Here is a 17,335-nt window from a genome sequence, read left to right as displayed (position 1 = left end):
ACCCACAAATGGGTCCCGCTTTTTTTTTTTTGAAATAAGGTCTAACGTAACATAAAATATTTGTTGCTATAAGGTAGTCAGATGTTGCAATAGCGGTCTATTGTGACAGAAAAGCCCGTGTTGCAGTAGGTAACCATAATGTTGCAATAGAAGCCTAGGGCAACATCGAAAAAAGCAACTTAAATTTTATGTTGCAATAGCCCATTTTCGGGCTATGGCAACATATTTTGGGGTTATTGCATCATTTTTTTGATGTTGTTGAAGGCCATATATGGCGTAGTGAAACGCAGTATTTTCAAAAGTAAATACACATGTGATTGCATTTTATCTTACAAAAAACTATAATTATTGTTGAATACTTTTAAGAGATTAGTCATATTATGCTAAGATAAAAACTATGATATCAAATATACTACAAGAAAACATTATACCTTGATATGTAAACATATGTACCTTCTCATTTTAAAGTCACTGTTTTAATCTCATATTTCAAGTATTAACCAAGTATATTGTTCGAAAGATTTGATATGTGAATACCACATCAATCTATTGCTCCTTTTTCATTATCGACACTGGATTTATATTTATATTTCATCCATGGTATTTTTTGTAAAATAAAAAATTTAATATTATTAATGGTTTTTTTATAAATTTATTTCGTCACGCAGTCGGTATAACATCCTTATCTTTTTTTCCTATCCCGTTCCTCTTCTCTATCTATATCTTTATCTCTATCCTCTGTCCGTGAAGAGATACACTTCTTCGGATGGAAGGAGGGTTTTTTAGTATTAAATCCAATTAAACCGACCTTCTATCCCCATTTTGCTTTCACCAGACGAGAAGATAGATTACAGTTGAACCAATCGATCAGGTGAATCTAGCTGAAAACTATAATTATCGTAAGTTCTAGATTTCAATCCTATATTATTCAATTGTTGAAGTTCATTAAAATATTCTGATCAATGAATCTCTTATTTCGCAGGTAAAGAGGTTGAGTGATATTTGATTGAAGTGGTGTTAGGTGTCATACATATCGGTTGAGCCAGGATTGACATGAAAGATGTTATCTTCGTTGGGAAATTTCTTCAAGGGCTGCTGGATCCGTCCCTCAGACAACTATGTAATAGACGTAGATGGCAGGGAAGATGGGTTTCTTTGGTGCAGAGACATGGGTCACCACTTAACTGGTGAATTTTCAATGGCTGTTGTTCAGGCCAATAATTTTCTTGAGGATCAAAGTCAGATCGAGTCAGGCAACTTGAGCTTACTTGGGTCAGGCCCATACGGGACTTTTGTTGGAGTTTATGATGGTCATGGCGGACCGGAGACATCTCGCTACATCAATCGCCATCTTTTCCAAAATCTCAAGAGTAAACAACTTCCAGTCTATAGTCTTAGTTGTTACATGATGTTCGAATTTGTATTAATATTTTGTGATTTTTTTAGGGATCACTTCAGAAGAGCGGTCCACATCAATGTCAACTGACATCATACGAAGAGCTTATGAGGCAACAGAGGAAGGATTTACCTCTGCTGTTGCTGCACAATGGCAAAGACAACCACAATTAGCTACTGTCGGATCTTGCTGCCTTACCGGTGTGATTTGTAACCGAACACTGTATATCGCGAACCTTGGCGATTCTCGTGCTGTTCTTGGACGTCTTGTGAGGGAGACTGGGGAAGTTCTTGCTGTGCAACTTTCCGCAGAGCATAATGCAAGTATTGAGTCTGTTAGGCAGGAGTTGCATTCTCAACATCCAGATGACCCTGATATAGTTGTCTTAAGGAACAACGTGTGGCGCGTTAAGGGTCTAATTCAGGTAAAGTTATAAGAAGTTTAGTATATAGAATACATAAGAGTCGGATTCTCTCTATGACTTTGTTGCAAGATATAACCTTGCAAAATAGAAAGGCTACTGATTGATATTTGCTAGTAATTATGAAAGTATAACTTTACTTTGACGATGCATAGTTGTAATACTTTGTATTACCTCCATAAGTAAAGTTGATATCTACCGTATTATAAATTCATAATTTTTATTAAGATTTTATTAATATTCAGCTAATAAGTGTCACATTATTGTTCTATGTCATATTTGTGTAATTATATTTATTTTTGAACTCTCAGGGTCGGTTAGTAGTATTTCATCTTGAAAAGTATCTCTTTGTTGAAAATTCATCTAAACAACAATATATTTTTTTAGAAGAAGGCACATAATCAAAATAGAATTATCAATTTTGTTTTGGTCATGAAGATTAAGATTTGATCAAATTTTTGCCAATTAATCAAGCCATGTGTTTAGCTGAGTATAGAGTGTAGCACTTTTGAATAACTACGTAAGTAATGAGAGGTATTTGTTGTTTATTTGGAAATGTGTTTGTTATTTTAGTTAACCAATATATCACTTTATGTGGTTGGTATTTCATGGAATGATGGATTATAAATGACCGGGCCATATATTTTTGAAATGTCAATCATCATATATCTCTCTTTAGCAGCATAGAGTTTTTTTTCACAAAGCATTTGAAATGACAATGCTTAGAACAGGAGAACCAATGGGGTTCTCGGGTATTTCTGTATGCTTTCATCCACGATGTTAGCATACACAACGGAAGGTTCATTTGGTTAATTGCGTGACGGTAACAAATTTCATGGAGTTCTTGAATTTTGAAATTTAATGTGTCCCTTTGTGTTACATTGTACTTCTTTCCTATTGTTTGACATTGTTTTTGCAGGTTTCTAGATCTATTGGGGATGTGTATCTCAAAAGAGCTGAGTTTAACAGGGAGCCCTTGTGTGCTAGATTCCGCCTTCCTCAGCCTATAACAAGGCCGATACTGAGCTCTGATCCTGAAATTTCAGTGCATGAGCTTGAACCTCATGATCTGTTCCTCATATTTGCTTCTGATGGTCTTTGGGAGCAACTCAACAATCAGGAGGCAGTTGATATAGTACGAAACAACCCTCATACGGTGAGTTCTTGATTTTTTTCAGCTCTCTTTTGGTACTAATTAAATAGAACAAGAAATAGCTACAGAGTGACATGTTTTGATTTTGTTAATGCAGGGAAGTGCTCGAAGGCTCGTGAAATCGGCCATGCAGAAAGCAGCAAACAAGAGGGAATTGCAGTACTCTGATATCAAAGGTGTGGAACGAGGGATCAGGCGCCATTTCCATGATGATATCACTGCTGTAGTTGTGTTTCTGGATTCTGGTCTTCTCAGCAGAGCTGGCTCGCTGAGAGGCCCTACTGTATCCCTCCGAGCTGCGAATACAACTATTGCGAGGAATGCTTTACCCCCTGCTGCCCCTGTGGGGTAAACTGGAGAATCAGAATCTATGAGCTTCGAGGTGATCGTTGATCGTTGTTTACTACTATCTTTTTTTTTTTTAAGAAGTGACTTATCCTTGCAGACGGTTTCTTGCCCTTTCCTTGTTATCTTTCGAATGTTGTTTGGAGTTTAAAGATCTTGTAAATGTTGAATTTATGTTGTGGATTTATGTCATCTTAGGATGATTATATATATTCCTGTGGGCTGTGGAAGTATGTGTTAATGTGCTATAGTTTACTACGCGTTAGGAAGCGTTCTGTGCACTTATTTTTCACGATGAACATGGCATCTATTGCATCTTGCCTTATGAATAACTGTGCTAGATGTTCCGGTTACACCCAAAATCTTGTTCATGTGCATATACTATATAGAGATGCAGGCTAGGCATTTAGCAAACACGAGTCAAAGATACACATATCTATATTTTCTACATTGTGCGAATTTTTAAACTAGCTAGATCTGAGTAAACTGTAATAACGGAGTATGTACACATACACAGCACCGCGGTGACATATAGAACAAAACCTGATACCCGAAATAAGCCATCACAGAGCTCTCTTCTTGCAATATTAGTACTGCTAGTAATAAGCTTATCATAGATCCCTCCTGCATAATGGGCATGAGCCGTGTCTCACCAGCCAGTTATCGATGCAAGGTAGATGAAATAGATGATGACACTGAGGTAAACTTCTTGCGGTCTCTTCTAGCTGAAAATCCTGAAGGCAAACTGAACAACACACTTTTTCACCAGTGGCATCCATGTTGTTTTCCTTTGTGATTCTTACCTTGGGAATTCTGTCAACCGAATCTCCTGCCAACCCATCGGACCCTCCTGTATCAAAAATGTTTTCTGCCTCATCGAAATGTGTTTCAACAGCTCCCATCTGAGGATTTAACAATTGCAAAATTTAGTCAAATCAACTTATATACAAGCACTGTCTCGTGTTTGTGAAGCTTAAAGGCATGGAAATCACTTGAACAAGAAAACTACCTGACTTTGCACTGCACTTAACATGGCTGGACCAATTTGTTCACGAACGAGTCTACCACTTAATAGGCTTGCCAGAACATCAATCTGTACAGAGTCAAAGTTTCCAGAACCTTGTTAGTTAAAGTTCTAGGAATGAATTTCTAGTTTTAATTCCAAATAAAATACTTCCACTTGCCAAATCGACTTAACATATTTCCTATTGTCCCACATACAGAATCTATAGAACTAAGACTATATATGCGCGGAAAGTTAGCAAAGTTGGTTACCAAGTACAGAACACAGCGAAGTCCAGACTCATCAGAATGCCAGAGAGTCAGAGATGACTCGAAAACCTCAATAGAGAAAACAGCACCAGATATGGCTCCGACAGCAGCCCCCCGAGCAAAACCACTCTCTGTCTCTTGGCCTATCAAAGCCCCAGTCATGGCCCCTAAGAAAGTCCCTACTGCAACAACAATATCACCTCATTAATTACATATATAAAATTGCAAATACAACTTTATTTATATGCAAAGCCACTGCTCAATCTGCACGAAAATAAAAGCCTCTGCTCAATCTACCCCACACTGTAGATTAACATATTATGATCCATGAAACAGAGAAAAAACAATATTAAAATCTCGTTTTCATAGATCAGATGTTAAGTGTTTTTTTTGTTGTTGAGTTACTAACTCCCCCAAAATTCGAGGAAGGTTTATTATGTGTATTTGGGTTGCTAAGGGGACGTATGAACTTTAAAGTCTGAGCACCGACTCTCCCAAAATTTCAAAGGTTTTAGGAGGAGGGCTTACGGAAATCTGAAGACGTTGGATTGAGGACTTATTATGTACATCATGGTGAAGTGTTAGCTAAGGCTTCCTAAGAATAATACAAAACTATGAGAAAATAATCTGCATCTTGGAAGGGAATTTTCCTAATATATTTGTCTGCAAATTACAAACCTCTGAATAAATCAAATCTTTGCCAGCATAACCAGAACTACTTACACCACAGACCTATTCTTACGAAAAAAATCCCTGAATTGCACAACATATGAAAAAGCACACACCTGATGCAAAGAGAAAAGTGAAAATGACAGAAAAAACATTGCCCAGAATCACAGAAACAGCAGAGCTTGCATATTCTTTAACCCTGATCACAGCATCACCAAAAGAAACCGAAGAAGCCGGAGGAAAAGGCTGCAAAGAATGAGAAGGGTAAGCACAAAACTCCATCTTCAGTTAAAACAAGTCACTGATCTTCAAGGTGTGTTTATGAAAAATAAAATGTTTGGTTGAAGAAAAGTGGAGACTAATGAGAAATGCTTGGTCCCTACTTGAGAAAGAAAAGAAACGATACACCAACTTGCATATCTTTCTATAGATGCATATATATACACTTAGGGAACCAGATTTAATACTTTGTAATTTGTGGTTTAAAGTAACAAGCTACTACAGTAGTACTCAAGTTGCCATCTTTTTACAATTTTGTGTTACTTGGAGAAAAGGGAGCTTCTTTTGACAATTTTCAGTGTTAGTTGATGGGTTCAAATCATCCACATGATATTAGCATCACATGAACAAGTTTCACTCTTACTTTTCTCCATCATTTAATCTGAATTTGACAAAATAAATAAGATAGAAGTGAAAAGAGGGAGTTAGAAATGCAATTTGCCAATCTAATTTTTTATACGGTCTAATTTAATCAACAACAAAGGATTTTGAGAATTTATTCAAAACTTTAGGTCACAATCACAACTTAACCAGCAGGTGATCCGAAGGCAAGTAAGAAATTCAAGTATTGCTCATATTCATTCCTTTATCGTGGTGAACATGATAGCCATGTTAAATGAATTACTCCCTCCGTCCCTTTTTACATGTCCACTTTGGAAAAAAAATTTGTCCCAAATTATTTGTCCACTTCTCTTTTCAAAGCAACTTTTTGTATGTTTTTTCAAAAAGTAAAAACTTCCAATGTTTGACTAGCATATATATATACACAACTCTATCTAATTCACTACATTTATTAGGGATATGTATGAAAACAAGATATCCAACTAACATTTTCTTAAGATGCGTTATTTTTTCAAAAGGGACAAGTAAAAGGGGACGGAGGGAGTACTTATTTGTGGAAAACATATCTAAAAATAAAAATACCAAACACTTTTTGAATACTTATATTTGATTATAATATATAGATATGAAATTTTTTATCAAGTCCTTATTTTCACAAAACAAAATAAAGTGACACAAACACATTCAATATTATTTATTACATTATACTAGCCTTTAACCCTTTAACCCGTGCGAAGCACGGGCGGGCATAGAATTCGTAATTAATTAATTATAATTTAAATTTTAACATCATCTTATTAGTATTTTAGTAATGATGGATAGGATTTTAACCAAATTATATTTACCAACTCATTATATTTTTTGGCCGACTACAAATTATACCAATGTTGATTTATCATAATATGGTATATAAATAGTATATAAATTATATTTAAAAGAATAAAGGAGAGTTTTTATCTTATTTAAACGGTATAAAACTCTTTAATATTGTAAGAGTAAGAGAAGTTTTCATGTGACACACTTGTAGTTACAAAGGAGATGACCAAACCAAAATTTTGTACTACTACAAATTATACCTATGTTGGCTTATTATAGTATAGTATAGATAGATACTAGGTCCCTGGTCTGTTAACCAACAGTCAGTTTCCTAACCGTTGGATGAATATTCAGTTGTCAGGATTAAAACAAAATTTATATACGTCCGGTGCTTTTTAACCGTTGGACGGGAAGAAAAGACAACTTCTAATGATTAAAAACGCTGGACAAATCTCGTACAATGCTTAAAAAGCGCTGAACGTAGATTATAATCCTGATCGTTGGAGCGCCGGACAAACCTCGTCCAACGCTTAAAAAGCGCTTATAATCCTGACCGCTAGATATTCATCCAACGGCCACGGACTGTGGGTTGGTTAAACAATTCCCAGCATATATGTATGTTAGGGACCGCAACCCTATATTAAAAATAATAATGTGAAATAATGAAAATTTATGAAATAGTATTAGGACAAATGTCCGAGTTATTCGTAGTTTACATCGAATCTCATCAAACAACGATTTCCTCGTTCTTTTTATATGACAGACCAATCGAATCACTTTATGACTCTTAAAAATCTCCGATCACTTTTGATGTTGTTTCAAATTTTGATAAACATCTCGATAATTAATTCAGTGTTGGTTTTCGTGACAGTTTTATCAAATTAAATTCAGGTTGAATCAATCGCCTTCTACGAAGTCGTATTTTCCATCAAAACAAAAAAGATTATGACGCAGTATGGAAGCGTAAGAAAAACAATTGTTAAATTCTAAAGTATAAAATTGAGTCCACAAACACGAATTCAATTGATAAATATGAAATCCACCAAAAAGATAAGGAACCTATAAGGATCGTTGATTTTAATAATAGTTGATGATAAGTTCATCATAGTATTGTTTATATAGAAATATAAAAATTCCATTATAACCGTTTTGTTAGAATTTGTAGCACCATCGACATTTATATAATACAAATATATTCTTTCAGTTTGTCGGAATTTGATTGCGATTTAACGAATACTGAAAGAACTTATGTACAAACAATTTAAATCGATAATTTAGTAATGACGTATTCAACCCCTCTATTAACAATTGATATCAGAGTTAATTAATCGACACACAAATATGAGATCCATACAATCATACGTTTCGAAAAACTAGCTCAAGCGCACTCAATTGATAATATGAAAATGAAACTGTGAACTCTCAGGAACTCGGAATTAAACTACCTCCATTTGACAGGGAAAACTATAATAACTAGAAGAAAAAAAATGCTTATTTTCATTAAAATTGCAAAGTCCATGTACATTGGATTTTTTGTGAATGCTCTTTATGTCCGAGCGAAGATTCTTTTATTGATTAAAATATTTAATTTGGTTAATTTTAAAATTTTAAATAATTTCAAAATTTTGAATCGAACGCAGATGGATAATCCTCACTACCTATATTCAAGAATATAGAGTTTCGAATTTACTTATAAAAATACATATTATCAAAGAAAATAAGTCATCCGAGCACAAAATGGCACAAGACATCTCCGAACTAGTCTATCTACCGCCAAGGTTTTAGATCGGAGATCGTCACAATTCACAAGTGACGAATGAAATCATATGGTAATGTTTACAAGTTATCTTATAATTTAAGCATCGTGAACATTCATGGTGAATTCAAACCACCACTTAGTATTATCCGAAAATGGTAATAACTACTTTGCGAATAATATAATATTTATAGCACACAGTCGATACTTTTTGTGGAGGGTAACGTGTGGATAAATTTCATTGCCTGGTAACCAAATGAAGGTGAGAATCTTTAGTTAATCTGTTGCTGTCAAAGGAAAAATAAGGGTGATATATTAGCAGAATTAACAACACTACTAACTTAACACCTAAACCACCTTATAAGTTTTGCTTGTAGGGTAATTTGATTGACAATTCACACCTAATCTATCTATCTATACTATAATAAGCCAACATAGGTATAATTTGTAGTCGTACAACATTTTGGTTTGATCATCTCTTTTGTAACTACAAATCTGTCACATGTAAACTTCTCTTACTCTTACAATATTAAAGAGTTTTATACCGTTTAAATTACAAACACTTGAGATGTAGTACAAGATAAAAACTCCACCATTATTCTTTTAAATATAAATTATATACAATATTATAATAAATCGACATTGGTATAATTTGTAGCCGTCCAAAATATATAATCAGTTGGTAAATATAATCGGGTTAAAATCCAATTCATCAATTCTAAAATACTATTAAGATGATTTTAAAATTTAAATTATAATTAATAAATTACGAATTTTATATCCGCCCGTGCTTCGCACGGGTTAAAGGCTAGTATATTATAATTAGACTTCTCTCGTCTTATCCTCTTTGGCATATTAAAATTCAAATTTTAAATCTCAACCCTTTTATTTATTGCTCAATAAAAACTATTATTGTTTTTAATGTCAAAACATAATATAGTAAAACAACATAAATATTAGTCGGATATTAAAATAATATAATAACATTTAATTTATTAATATGTTGTGTATATTGTATGTATATTTTTGATTATGTGTGTATGTCGTGTATATTTTTGATTATGTGTGTGTTGTGTATATAATATTTGATCATATTATTTGTATATAAAAATTCGATTACATGTTCATTTTTGAATATATTTTCAGTTCCATTTTTTTATAAGTTTGATATATATGGTCAATTTAAAAATATAAAAAAAATTGTAAATGACCCGCTTCATTCAATGAGCTACTCGAGTTTGTATATGCAGGGAAGACACAATTTAATGCTTTAGTTCTATAATTAATTAAAATAATTAATTCTTAATAAATTTCGGATCAAATTTGAGTTAATCGAGTACTGAACATGTCGGGTTAGCGTTGAAATTTTCAACCCGTTGCGGGTTCGGTTGACCCAAAAACTGGACCGGATAAGATAATCCGAACCCGACTCATTATCCCAAATTACCACTCCTAGTCGCTCTGGAAGATCGTGTAGAAACTAGAAAGTGAAGAAGTTTGATACTATATGCTTCGTAGTTGAATACCTGCACCTAAATTACGAGGTATTGTGAATTGAAAAAAAGTAGGAGATATCCGTAGGTTTGGAGGAGGTTCTGCATCAAATAGAATCACATGATTGAGTGTACCTTTAACTTTATTACGATTATTAGAATATGACGTGTTTGTAATTGCAGGCCATGAAGTTTCTAAAAGACTTCGTTTCAAGTATTGGAGATTAAATGAGGGAGGTGAATCTTTTGGTGTAATGTACGGGAGCCCAGGAGGTTCTGGATTCACGTGAAAGAGTGTTTCTTTTGCTTGGTATAATTAAATTAACTACTGTGCATGAGAAGAAGACGTGAATGTTATTACATGCCATCAAGTTTCAAAGTCCAACTAGTTATGTCCACTTCACTGACTGTGAATATAGTCATATTTGTGTGGTGGAGAGAATAAGAGCATCTCTAACTGCGTTGGCTATAATCGTTGGCTAAATTGGACCGCTAAGACATTGTGTAAAATTTGCTGAACCTGTAAGACATTTTGCTACAATGGTACTGGCTATATTGGTTGACTATAATTTAAAAATAGTATGTTATTAATATTTTAAATTGTTAAAATAGAATATATCAGTTCAATATGGTAATAAACGATGTACAATCTTCCTACAGATTTTCTTACAGACCTGTAGAGTTTCGACAAATTTAGCCATCCATAGGTGGTTGGCTAAATTTATATAGACAACAGCTCATCATGGTTGGAGTTGAGTTTTTGGAGTTGTTGGCTAAATCTTTTTATTTTAAGTATGCCAACTCACCTTTTAGCCAATGACTTTAGATGGTTGGAGATGCTCTAAGACTTAGGCGTGAAGAAAAGGTTGGATACTTTGTTGGCTGCCGTGATTTATGCAATCATTTGCGTTTTCGGATGAAACCAAAAGAGGTAAGAGCATCTCTAACCATCTAAAAGCATTGGCTAAGAGATGAGTTGTCATACTTAAAATAAAATAATTTAGCCAACAACTCCAAAAACTCAACTTTAGGGCTGTAATTCGAGCCGAGCCGGGCGAGTTTCGAGCCAAGCCTAATTCGAGCCAACTTTAATCGAGCCGAGCCGAGCCGGCTCGATTAACTAATCGAGCCTAAATCTTTGCCCGAACTCGACTCGGTTAATTTCACGAGTCGAGTCGAGCCGGCTCGTTTAGCTAAACGAGCCGGTTTTAACGAGCCGAGCGAGCCAGCTCGTATAATTTTACACTTAATCAAGCCCAAACCTCTACCCGAACTCGGCTCGTTTAATTTCACGAGTCGAGTCGAGCCGGCTCGTTTAATTAAACGAGCCGAAACTTTTACCCGAACTCGGCTCGTTTAACGAGTCGAGCCGAGCCGAGCCCACTTAAACGAGTTCGAGCCGGGCGAGCTCGCCAGCCGCCCGACTCGAATTACAGCCCTACTCAACTTCAACCATGCTCAGCTGTTATCTATAAATTTAGCCAACCTCTCATGGATGACTAAATTTGTCGAACCTCTACAGGTCTGTAAGAAAATCTGTAGGAAGATTGTACATCATTTATTACCATATTGAACTGATATATTCTATTTTAACAATTTAAAATATTAATAACATACTATTTTTAAATTATAATCAACCAATATAGCCAGTACCATTGAAGCAAAATGTCTTACAGGTGCACCAATTTTAAGATAATGTCTTACAGGTTCAATTTAGCCAACGATTATAGCCAACGTCGTTAGAGATGCTCTAATTAGATGATCGAATCCTGGGATGACACGAGGATGAATGGATGAATCCTCCCCCCATTTGAGATGACAAATTTCGGATTGAGTTAGAATTAAATTTTGAAGAATCTGGAACGACGGGAGACGAGTTTTTAAGGTTACATATTTTATACCACTCAATTTAGTATCAAGTGTGTGATTTGGTCTCTCCATGACATATGTGAGAAGATAGAGACTTCCAAAATTCAAAATAAAAAGAAATAGCAGAAAGTCTACTGCAAGTTGACATAAATGATCGTATATCTACTGCTCCCTCTGTCTCTAAATACTTTTCCTGTTTCTGTTTTTCACGTTTGCCAACACACACCTTTGATCATTAATAGCTTTCGTTTCGTATTAATATTAAATATAAAAATTTCACTGTATTAAAGTACTTGTGAATACGAAGCTAACAAGATCACTCATGACTATATTTAGTCTTATAGATTAGACGTAAATTAGTAATTTATCTCATGTTATGAACAGTACCAAAATTTCAAACGAGAAACGTATAAAGAAACGGAGGGAGTAATTCATAATCCAAAAAATCAACTGAGCGGTGGGTAAACTCCCTCCGTCCCATTTTAGTCGTCACATTGGTTTTGTGCCGGTTAAATTGACCAAAGTTTGACTGAAATATATTAATATTATATCAATTGACAAAATAAAAAAAAATGTCACTGAAAATAACTTTTAATTTACTATAAGATGTAATTTTCAGTTTTTTTAAGTAATGAGTAAGTGATTTATAATCCTTGGTCAAAAATTAGTCAATTTGACCGACAAAAATAGAAATGTGACAACTAAAAAGGCATCTTAAAAGTGGCACTAGAATAAACATGATCAAATCTATAACCGACCATAATGATTATCGGTTTTGAATGAAAGTTAAATGATTAAATATAATCGATCATAAACTTCTGATTTTATTTTATTCAACCTTAACGAATCAGTCATCAAAAACTATAACCGACCACAAACTGATAACTTTGACGATTATTATCAAAATTAAAATCGATGGCCTCACCAATATGTTATATGTGTCGACTGATAAACACGATCAAACTAGTTAAATTGACCAATTCTAAACTGATAACTCAAAGATCGGCTTAACACCAAGATCGGCTCAAAATTAAAATCGATGGCCTCACTAATATGTTATATGGCGTATGACTGCAGTACTTGTCTGAATAATGCTGCAACTGAAATAAAAATGCGACGCTCGCTGGATCTTTGGATCATATATTATACCAGACTTCAACAAATTTCAAGCAGTTTTCACTGCAAAACACTGAGTTCGAGTTCCATAAAATGGCCTTCATATCTAACCATTCATTCCTTACAAAAATTATTCAGTCCATCCGAATAGCAGTTACAAAGGAAGTTTCAAGGTAGAGAAAAACTGGCAACGGAAACCTTAACATAACTAAGGAATCAGGCTTGATAATGAAAACATATATTACATATGTGAATTTTGGATTAATTGGACATTATAATTAAAGGAGACTAAACAAACATCTTACTGAATAAGCATTTTGTAGTGTGTGATACCTGTTAGGTTAATATGGATCAGTGGAGCTCTAATCTTATATAATCACAAGGAAAATAGTCCGTAAAATACCAGAGACCCAGAATCTGTTTCGTATATAATCTACAATTCATCTCTAACCATATCAGAAGGAGGCTAACCATAAAATCAAGCTGAAACTGTACATACTAAATGTCTAAAGCATATACCATCAGGATCAGTAGCTACATTATATACATTAGTATCTAAAATGTAACTAAATCTTATTATCTACCTGCCACGAATATTTACTGTAAGCTTTCAGCTACGGTTTTGTGGGATCATGGACAATGCACTTCACTTTGAATCAAGCAGCTCTTCCCCAGTGCCCATCATCATAAAATGATTATGCAGATGAGCTTAGTCAGATTATGTTGTGGCTTGCAAACTAAGTGCTATAGCTACCTATCCTCATCAATGTCAACATCCTCTTCCTCATCATTTCTTGGGATATGTTGTTGAATTACTAGTACTGAACCACCGATATCAAATTCTGAAGAAGCCAAAAAGTCCGCCACTGTGCCTAGCTCCGGACATTCTTCCCAGTCGCTTATTCCTGTCGTTATTGTGGTGTGTCCTCTCCCACCCTTTCCTACTATGAACATTGAGTACATGTCAGAGATATCCCTTAATGCTGAAGCTGTGTCTGTCCCGTCATTTACACGTTTTTCTACGTATCCCACACGCCCTGATGTCACATACCTGATAATCATTATCCAAGGAAACAACAGTGAGATGAGTCAAAATAGGCTTCAAGAAGACATTTTAGCTAATTCTAACATTAAAAAATTTAGTCAGGTTTTTCCAATAAACATCAGAGGTTGGAATCATTTTTTCCATTCGTTTTCAAAATCAAGGTTCGTAGAAAAACCACAGCTTTAAAGTTATCATGAAGTGTTTAATGGCATACTTGTTATAGAAGTCTGTCATGACAGAGTTGTCTATCTCGTTCTCTCTCTCATTATCTGATATAGCCATCAGAACACTTTCATCCTTTTGGGCAACATTAACCTCCACATTTGGGTCCTTTGGTGGCACTCTAGGTAGGAATCGAATGACTGTGAGGTTTATATGATGATGTGATCCCATACGTTCACTAAATCCCAACGCTTCACGGTCATCAGTTCCCCCAAAAAACAGAGTTACAACATGCTGCAATGAATCAGAGCCCGAACCCTGTAAGGATCCAGCTGTAAGTCCTCGGTCTACAAGTATGGCAACTGTGCATCGAGCATGCCTAAGAACTTTCTGATTAGTAGTCCTTATACCCGCCTTGCCTTTCTCCAACACTCCATCTATTCTCTGGTGCTTATGGAAAGGGAGGATTATGATAGATGCTCGTACTTCCTCAGCGAACTCACACACATCTTCATGCATGCTTGTGAAGGGTGCAAGAATTTTAACTTGATGAATCATCACACCGGTGTCTGCAGTGAAGTCATCAACAGCTTCATTGATCTCTACCACTTCGTTCCCACCATAGTCATCTTCATCGCTGAACTCTTCATTTTCTTTCTGGGAATGCATCATTTTCTTTTTAGTTTTCGTTTTCTTGGGGAGCTCGATCAGGTGCATCAAGTAAGGAGTAATAGGAACGTTGTCAGCACCTCTTGAGGTCGCAATGAGCCCAACCATGGTTGCAACAGGGCGAGGATTATGCACACAGGCTAAAATTCGCAACTCACCATCTGGATCCTGGGCCTCCAAAGCTACATGCTTGTATCCAAGAGTATCACTTTCCCTCTTCACTAAGTAAGCAATCAAAGGCCCTGATATTATAGAACTAATCACTACAGAACATATCATCAAAGTGTAGAATGTTTGACTGGTAACCATCTGCAATAATCAATCACACGCAGAAAAGAAGAGAAAAGTGGCACTTTTAGTCCCTGGTGATACATAATTATAGAATAATTTCTAAATTTTAATTTGCTAATATGAAATTTGAAAGTAGGACTTACTCCATTCTGTTGGCCTACGGTTAGGGTTACCAAATCAACATGGCATTTCAAGTTGAGCAGGAAAGCAAGGAGGACGCCCTCACTTAACGGAGTCTTTACAGAGTGGCAAGCAGCAAGGGTGCCTGTGATTTTGCCACCAACGCTCAACAGGATGACAAGGAAAATAATTCCAACCCTCCAAACATGTTTGTACACTACAGATAAATCCGCTTTGAAGCCTGCATAGCCAAAGTATATTGGGAATACAAAGTTGTGAATCGTATATGTAAGTTTTATCAACAAGGTCCGAATGGTTTTGCCACCCCTTGGAAATAATGATCCAATAATGAAACAAGCGTAGATGCTGCTATATCCGATGGACTCAATTGCCATTGCAGCTCCAAAGATATTTACCAAAATAATACACACCTCAATGCTGGATAGGTATTTTTTGTTTCTGTTTCTCCGATTCATAAACTTTGCCAGGTATATATTAATAATTGCTACTGCCACAATGATCGTCAGTGAAAGGACACCATCAGAAACCCAATGCTTAGACTTCTCTTTCTTATTTCTAGAAACTATAAGCATAACACACACCGCGTACAGGTCAGCAATTAACGACGAAGAAATGGCCAGTCTTCCCACATCTGTGGTTGCAAATCTCAATTGAGCAGCCAGACGGATCACCAGAGGGGAGCCTGAGTTGGACAATACCACAGCAATCATGCAGCCCATCAAGAAATGACTGCCTTCAGCTGTGGTTTCTTCGTATATGAAGGTAGTGATAGCAAACGCGAAAATGGTACACATTATACAACCGCCAAAAGCAATAACATGAGCACGCCTCAGGTTTCGTATTAGATAGGCCACATCAAACTCAAGCCCGATCAGAAACATTATGATTATTCTTGCATACATTGCCATGGTCTCATAATAATCCGTAGCAAAAGCTTGAAAGAAGAACTTTTTCACAGATTCTATATTCGAGATCACCGAAGGACCTAGCACAAACCCAGCCTGCAACTCAAGAATACAAGAAATAAAAAAACACATTCATAATTAAATTACCTAGAATATCAAATCAAGAAATTCATATAGCTAACAATTCTAATCATTATTATCATAAATTGCCAACTTCAATCCTGTTTCTGATTTCATTAACCCCAAAAATGTATAATAAAATCCACACCCCATCCAGGTCTACTTCAGGGTCCATCCCTGGACCCCGGGTCTCATAATCTTTAAAATTTTATTATTTTAGTAGTTTGTACTGGAGCAGAACCGATATGTATATTTTTAGATAGCTAGATTGAAGACATACTTACGAGAATTTGAGCAATGGGTCCGGGAATGGATTTGAGACCAAGTTGAAAGGCATGAGACAGAACAAGAATGGCTGCCACTTGATACCCCATTGTCAGAATCGGATTGAAAAACTGATCCTGACTACACCCAGTAGTCACCGGGGTTTCCATCTCGGCATCTCCCATTCTTTTTTTTTTCTTTCCTATAAATTTATCGAATCTCCCGAATTTTTGCCAAAGGAGAATTAAATTCTCAAGAACGCACTAATTAAATATTCACTTAACTGCCACTTGTGCCCATGAATCAATCCTCAATAACATAAAAACCCCTGCAATAAAATCATCTCTAAGTTGTTTATTTTCGACGAATTGAAAAATTCGAGAACGATAGGAGCATGCATGCATGCATGCAGAAATAATATATCTGTAACGATTCTTGAACAAAAGAATTGCAGAAAGCTTGGGTTCGATTATATATTTTGGTATTCTTCTCTTTCGATGGTGTTTTTATTCCTGGGTGGTGAAAGAAAGGAGAAGAGCAGAAACGTAAGGCTAAAGAGGAAAAAAAGATAGAAATTGAAAAGTTTAGAGCTTTTCTTTGTTTCTTGCTTCTGGGACGGCGGGCCGTGCTTAACGGAGATAATATCATACAAGTGTAATTTTTGTTAGTGAAATAATGACTAAATATTTGAATCGTAACGAAAATAATTGATTTTCTGTCGATAGTTGAATCCATGTCTGTCACATGTAGCAGTTTTACGTAGATACACGGCCAGGCCGGTTCTCAGTGTGTGAAAAAAATTTTGAGCTTT

The 17,335-nt window shown here is 35.5% G+C and overlaps 3 protein-coding genes across 5 annotated transcripts; 1 reads left to right on the top strand and 2 right to left on the bottom strand.

Annotated features, from left to right (window-relative positions):
* The first annotated feature begins 700 nt into the window (after window positions 1-700).
* Window positions 701-3,548, top strand: LOC108210997 (probable protein phosphatase 2C 46). Of its 2 annotated transcripts, none has more exons than XM_017382472.2 (5): window positions 701-871; window positions 983-1,370; window positions 1,447-1,820; window positions 2,737-2,973; window positions 3,068-3,548. In XM_017382472.2, the coding sequence occupies exons 2-5, from the start codon at window positions 1,061-1,063 to the stop codon at window positions 3,320-3,322; spliced, it is 1,176 nt and encodes a 391-aa protein (XP_017237961.1). In that variant the 5' UTR covers window positions 701-871; window positions 983-1,060; the 3' UTR covers window positions 3,323-3,548. The 2 variants fall into 2 exon arrangements, with proteins under 2 accessions (XP_017237961.1, XP_017237960.1); XM_017382471.2 differs by having other exon boundaries at window positions 701-899.
* A 117-nt stretch (window positions 3,549-3,665) lies between these two features.
* LOC108210998 (NEP1-interacting protein-like 1) lies at window positions 3,666-5,867 on the bottom strand. Of its 2 annotated transcripts, none has more exons than XM_064090850.1 (4): window positions 5,373-5,867; window positions 4,591-4,766; window positions 4,325-4,408; window positions 3,666-4,217 (listed from the first exon to the last, which is right to left on the bottom strand). In XM_064090850.1, exons 1-4 carry the CDS (start codon window positions 5,536-5,538, stop codon window positions 3,927-3,929), a joined length of 717 nt encoding a protein of 238 aa, XP_063946920.1. In that variant the 5' UTR covers window positions 5,539-5,867; the 3' UTR covers window positions 3,666-3,926. The 2 variants fall into 2 exon arrangements, with proteins under 2 accessions (XP_063946920.1, XP_017237962.1); XM_017382473.2 differs by having other exon boundaries at window positions 4,591-4,769; window positions 5,373-5,832.
* Window positions 5,868-13,218: 7,351 nt separating this feature from the next.
* On the bottom strand, window positions 13,219-16,709 carry LOC108212299 (cation/H(+) antiporter 2). The gene is made up of 4 exons (XM_017384025.2): window positions 16,545-16,709; window positions 15,238-16,236; window positions 14,187-15,112; window positions 13,219-13,978 (listed from the first exon to the last, which is right to left on the bottom strand). The coding sequence occupies exons 1-4, from the start codon at window positions 16,707-16,709 to the stop codon at window positions 13,678-13,680; spliced, it is 2,391 nt and encodes a 796-aa protein (XP_017239514.1). The 3' UTR covers window positions 13,219-13,677.
* Window positions 16,710-17,335: the final 626 nt, after the last annotated feature.

Source organism: Daucus carota, chromosome 3 (assembly GCF_001625215.2).
Source record: "Daucus carota subsp. sativus chromosome 3, DH1 v3.0, whole genome shotgun sequence".
Classification (NCBI taxonomy): Eukaryota; Viridiplantae; Streptophyta; class Magnoliopsida; order Apiales; family Apiaceae; genus Daucus; species Daucus carota.
Note: the sequence above shows the minus strand (reverse complement) of the source record. Positions and strands in the feature narration are given on the sequence as shown.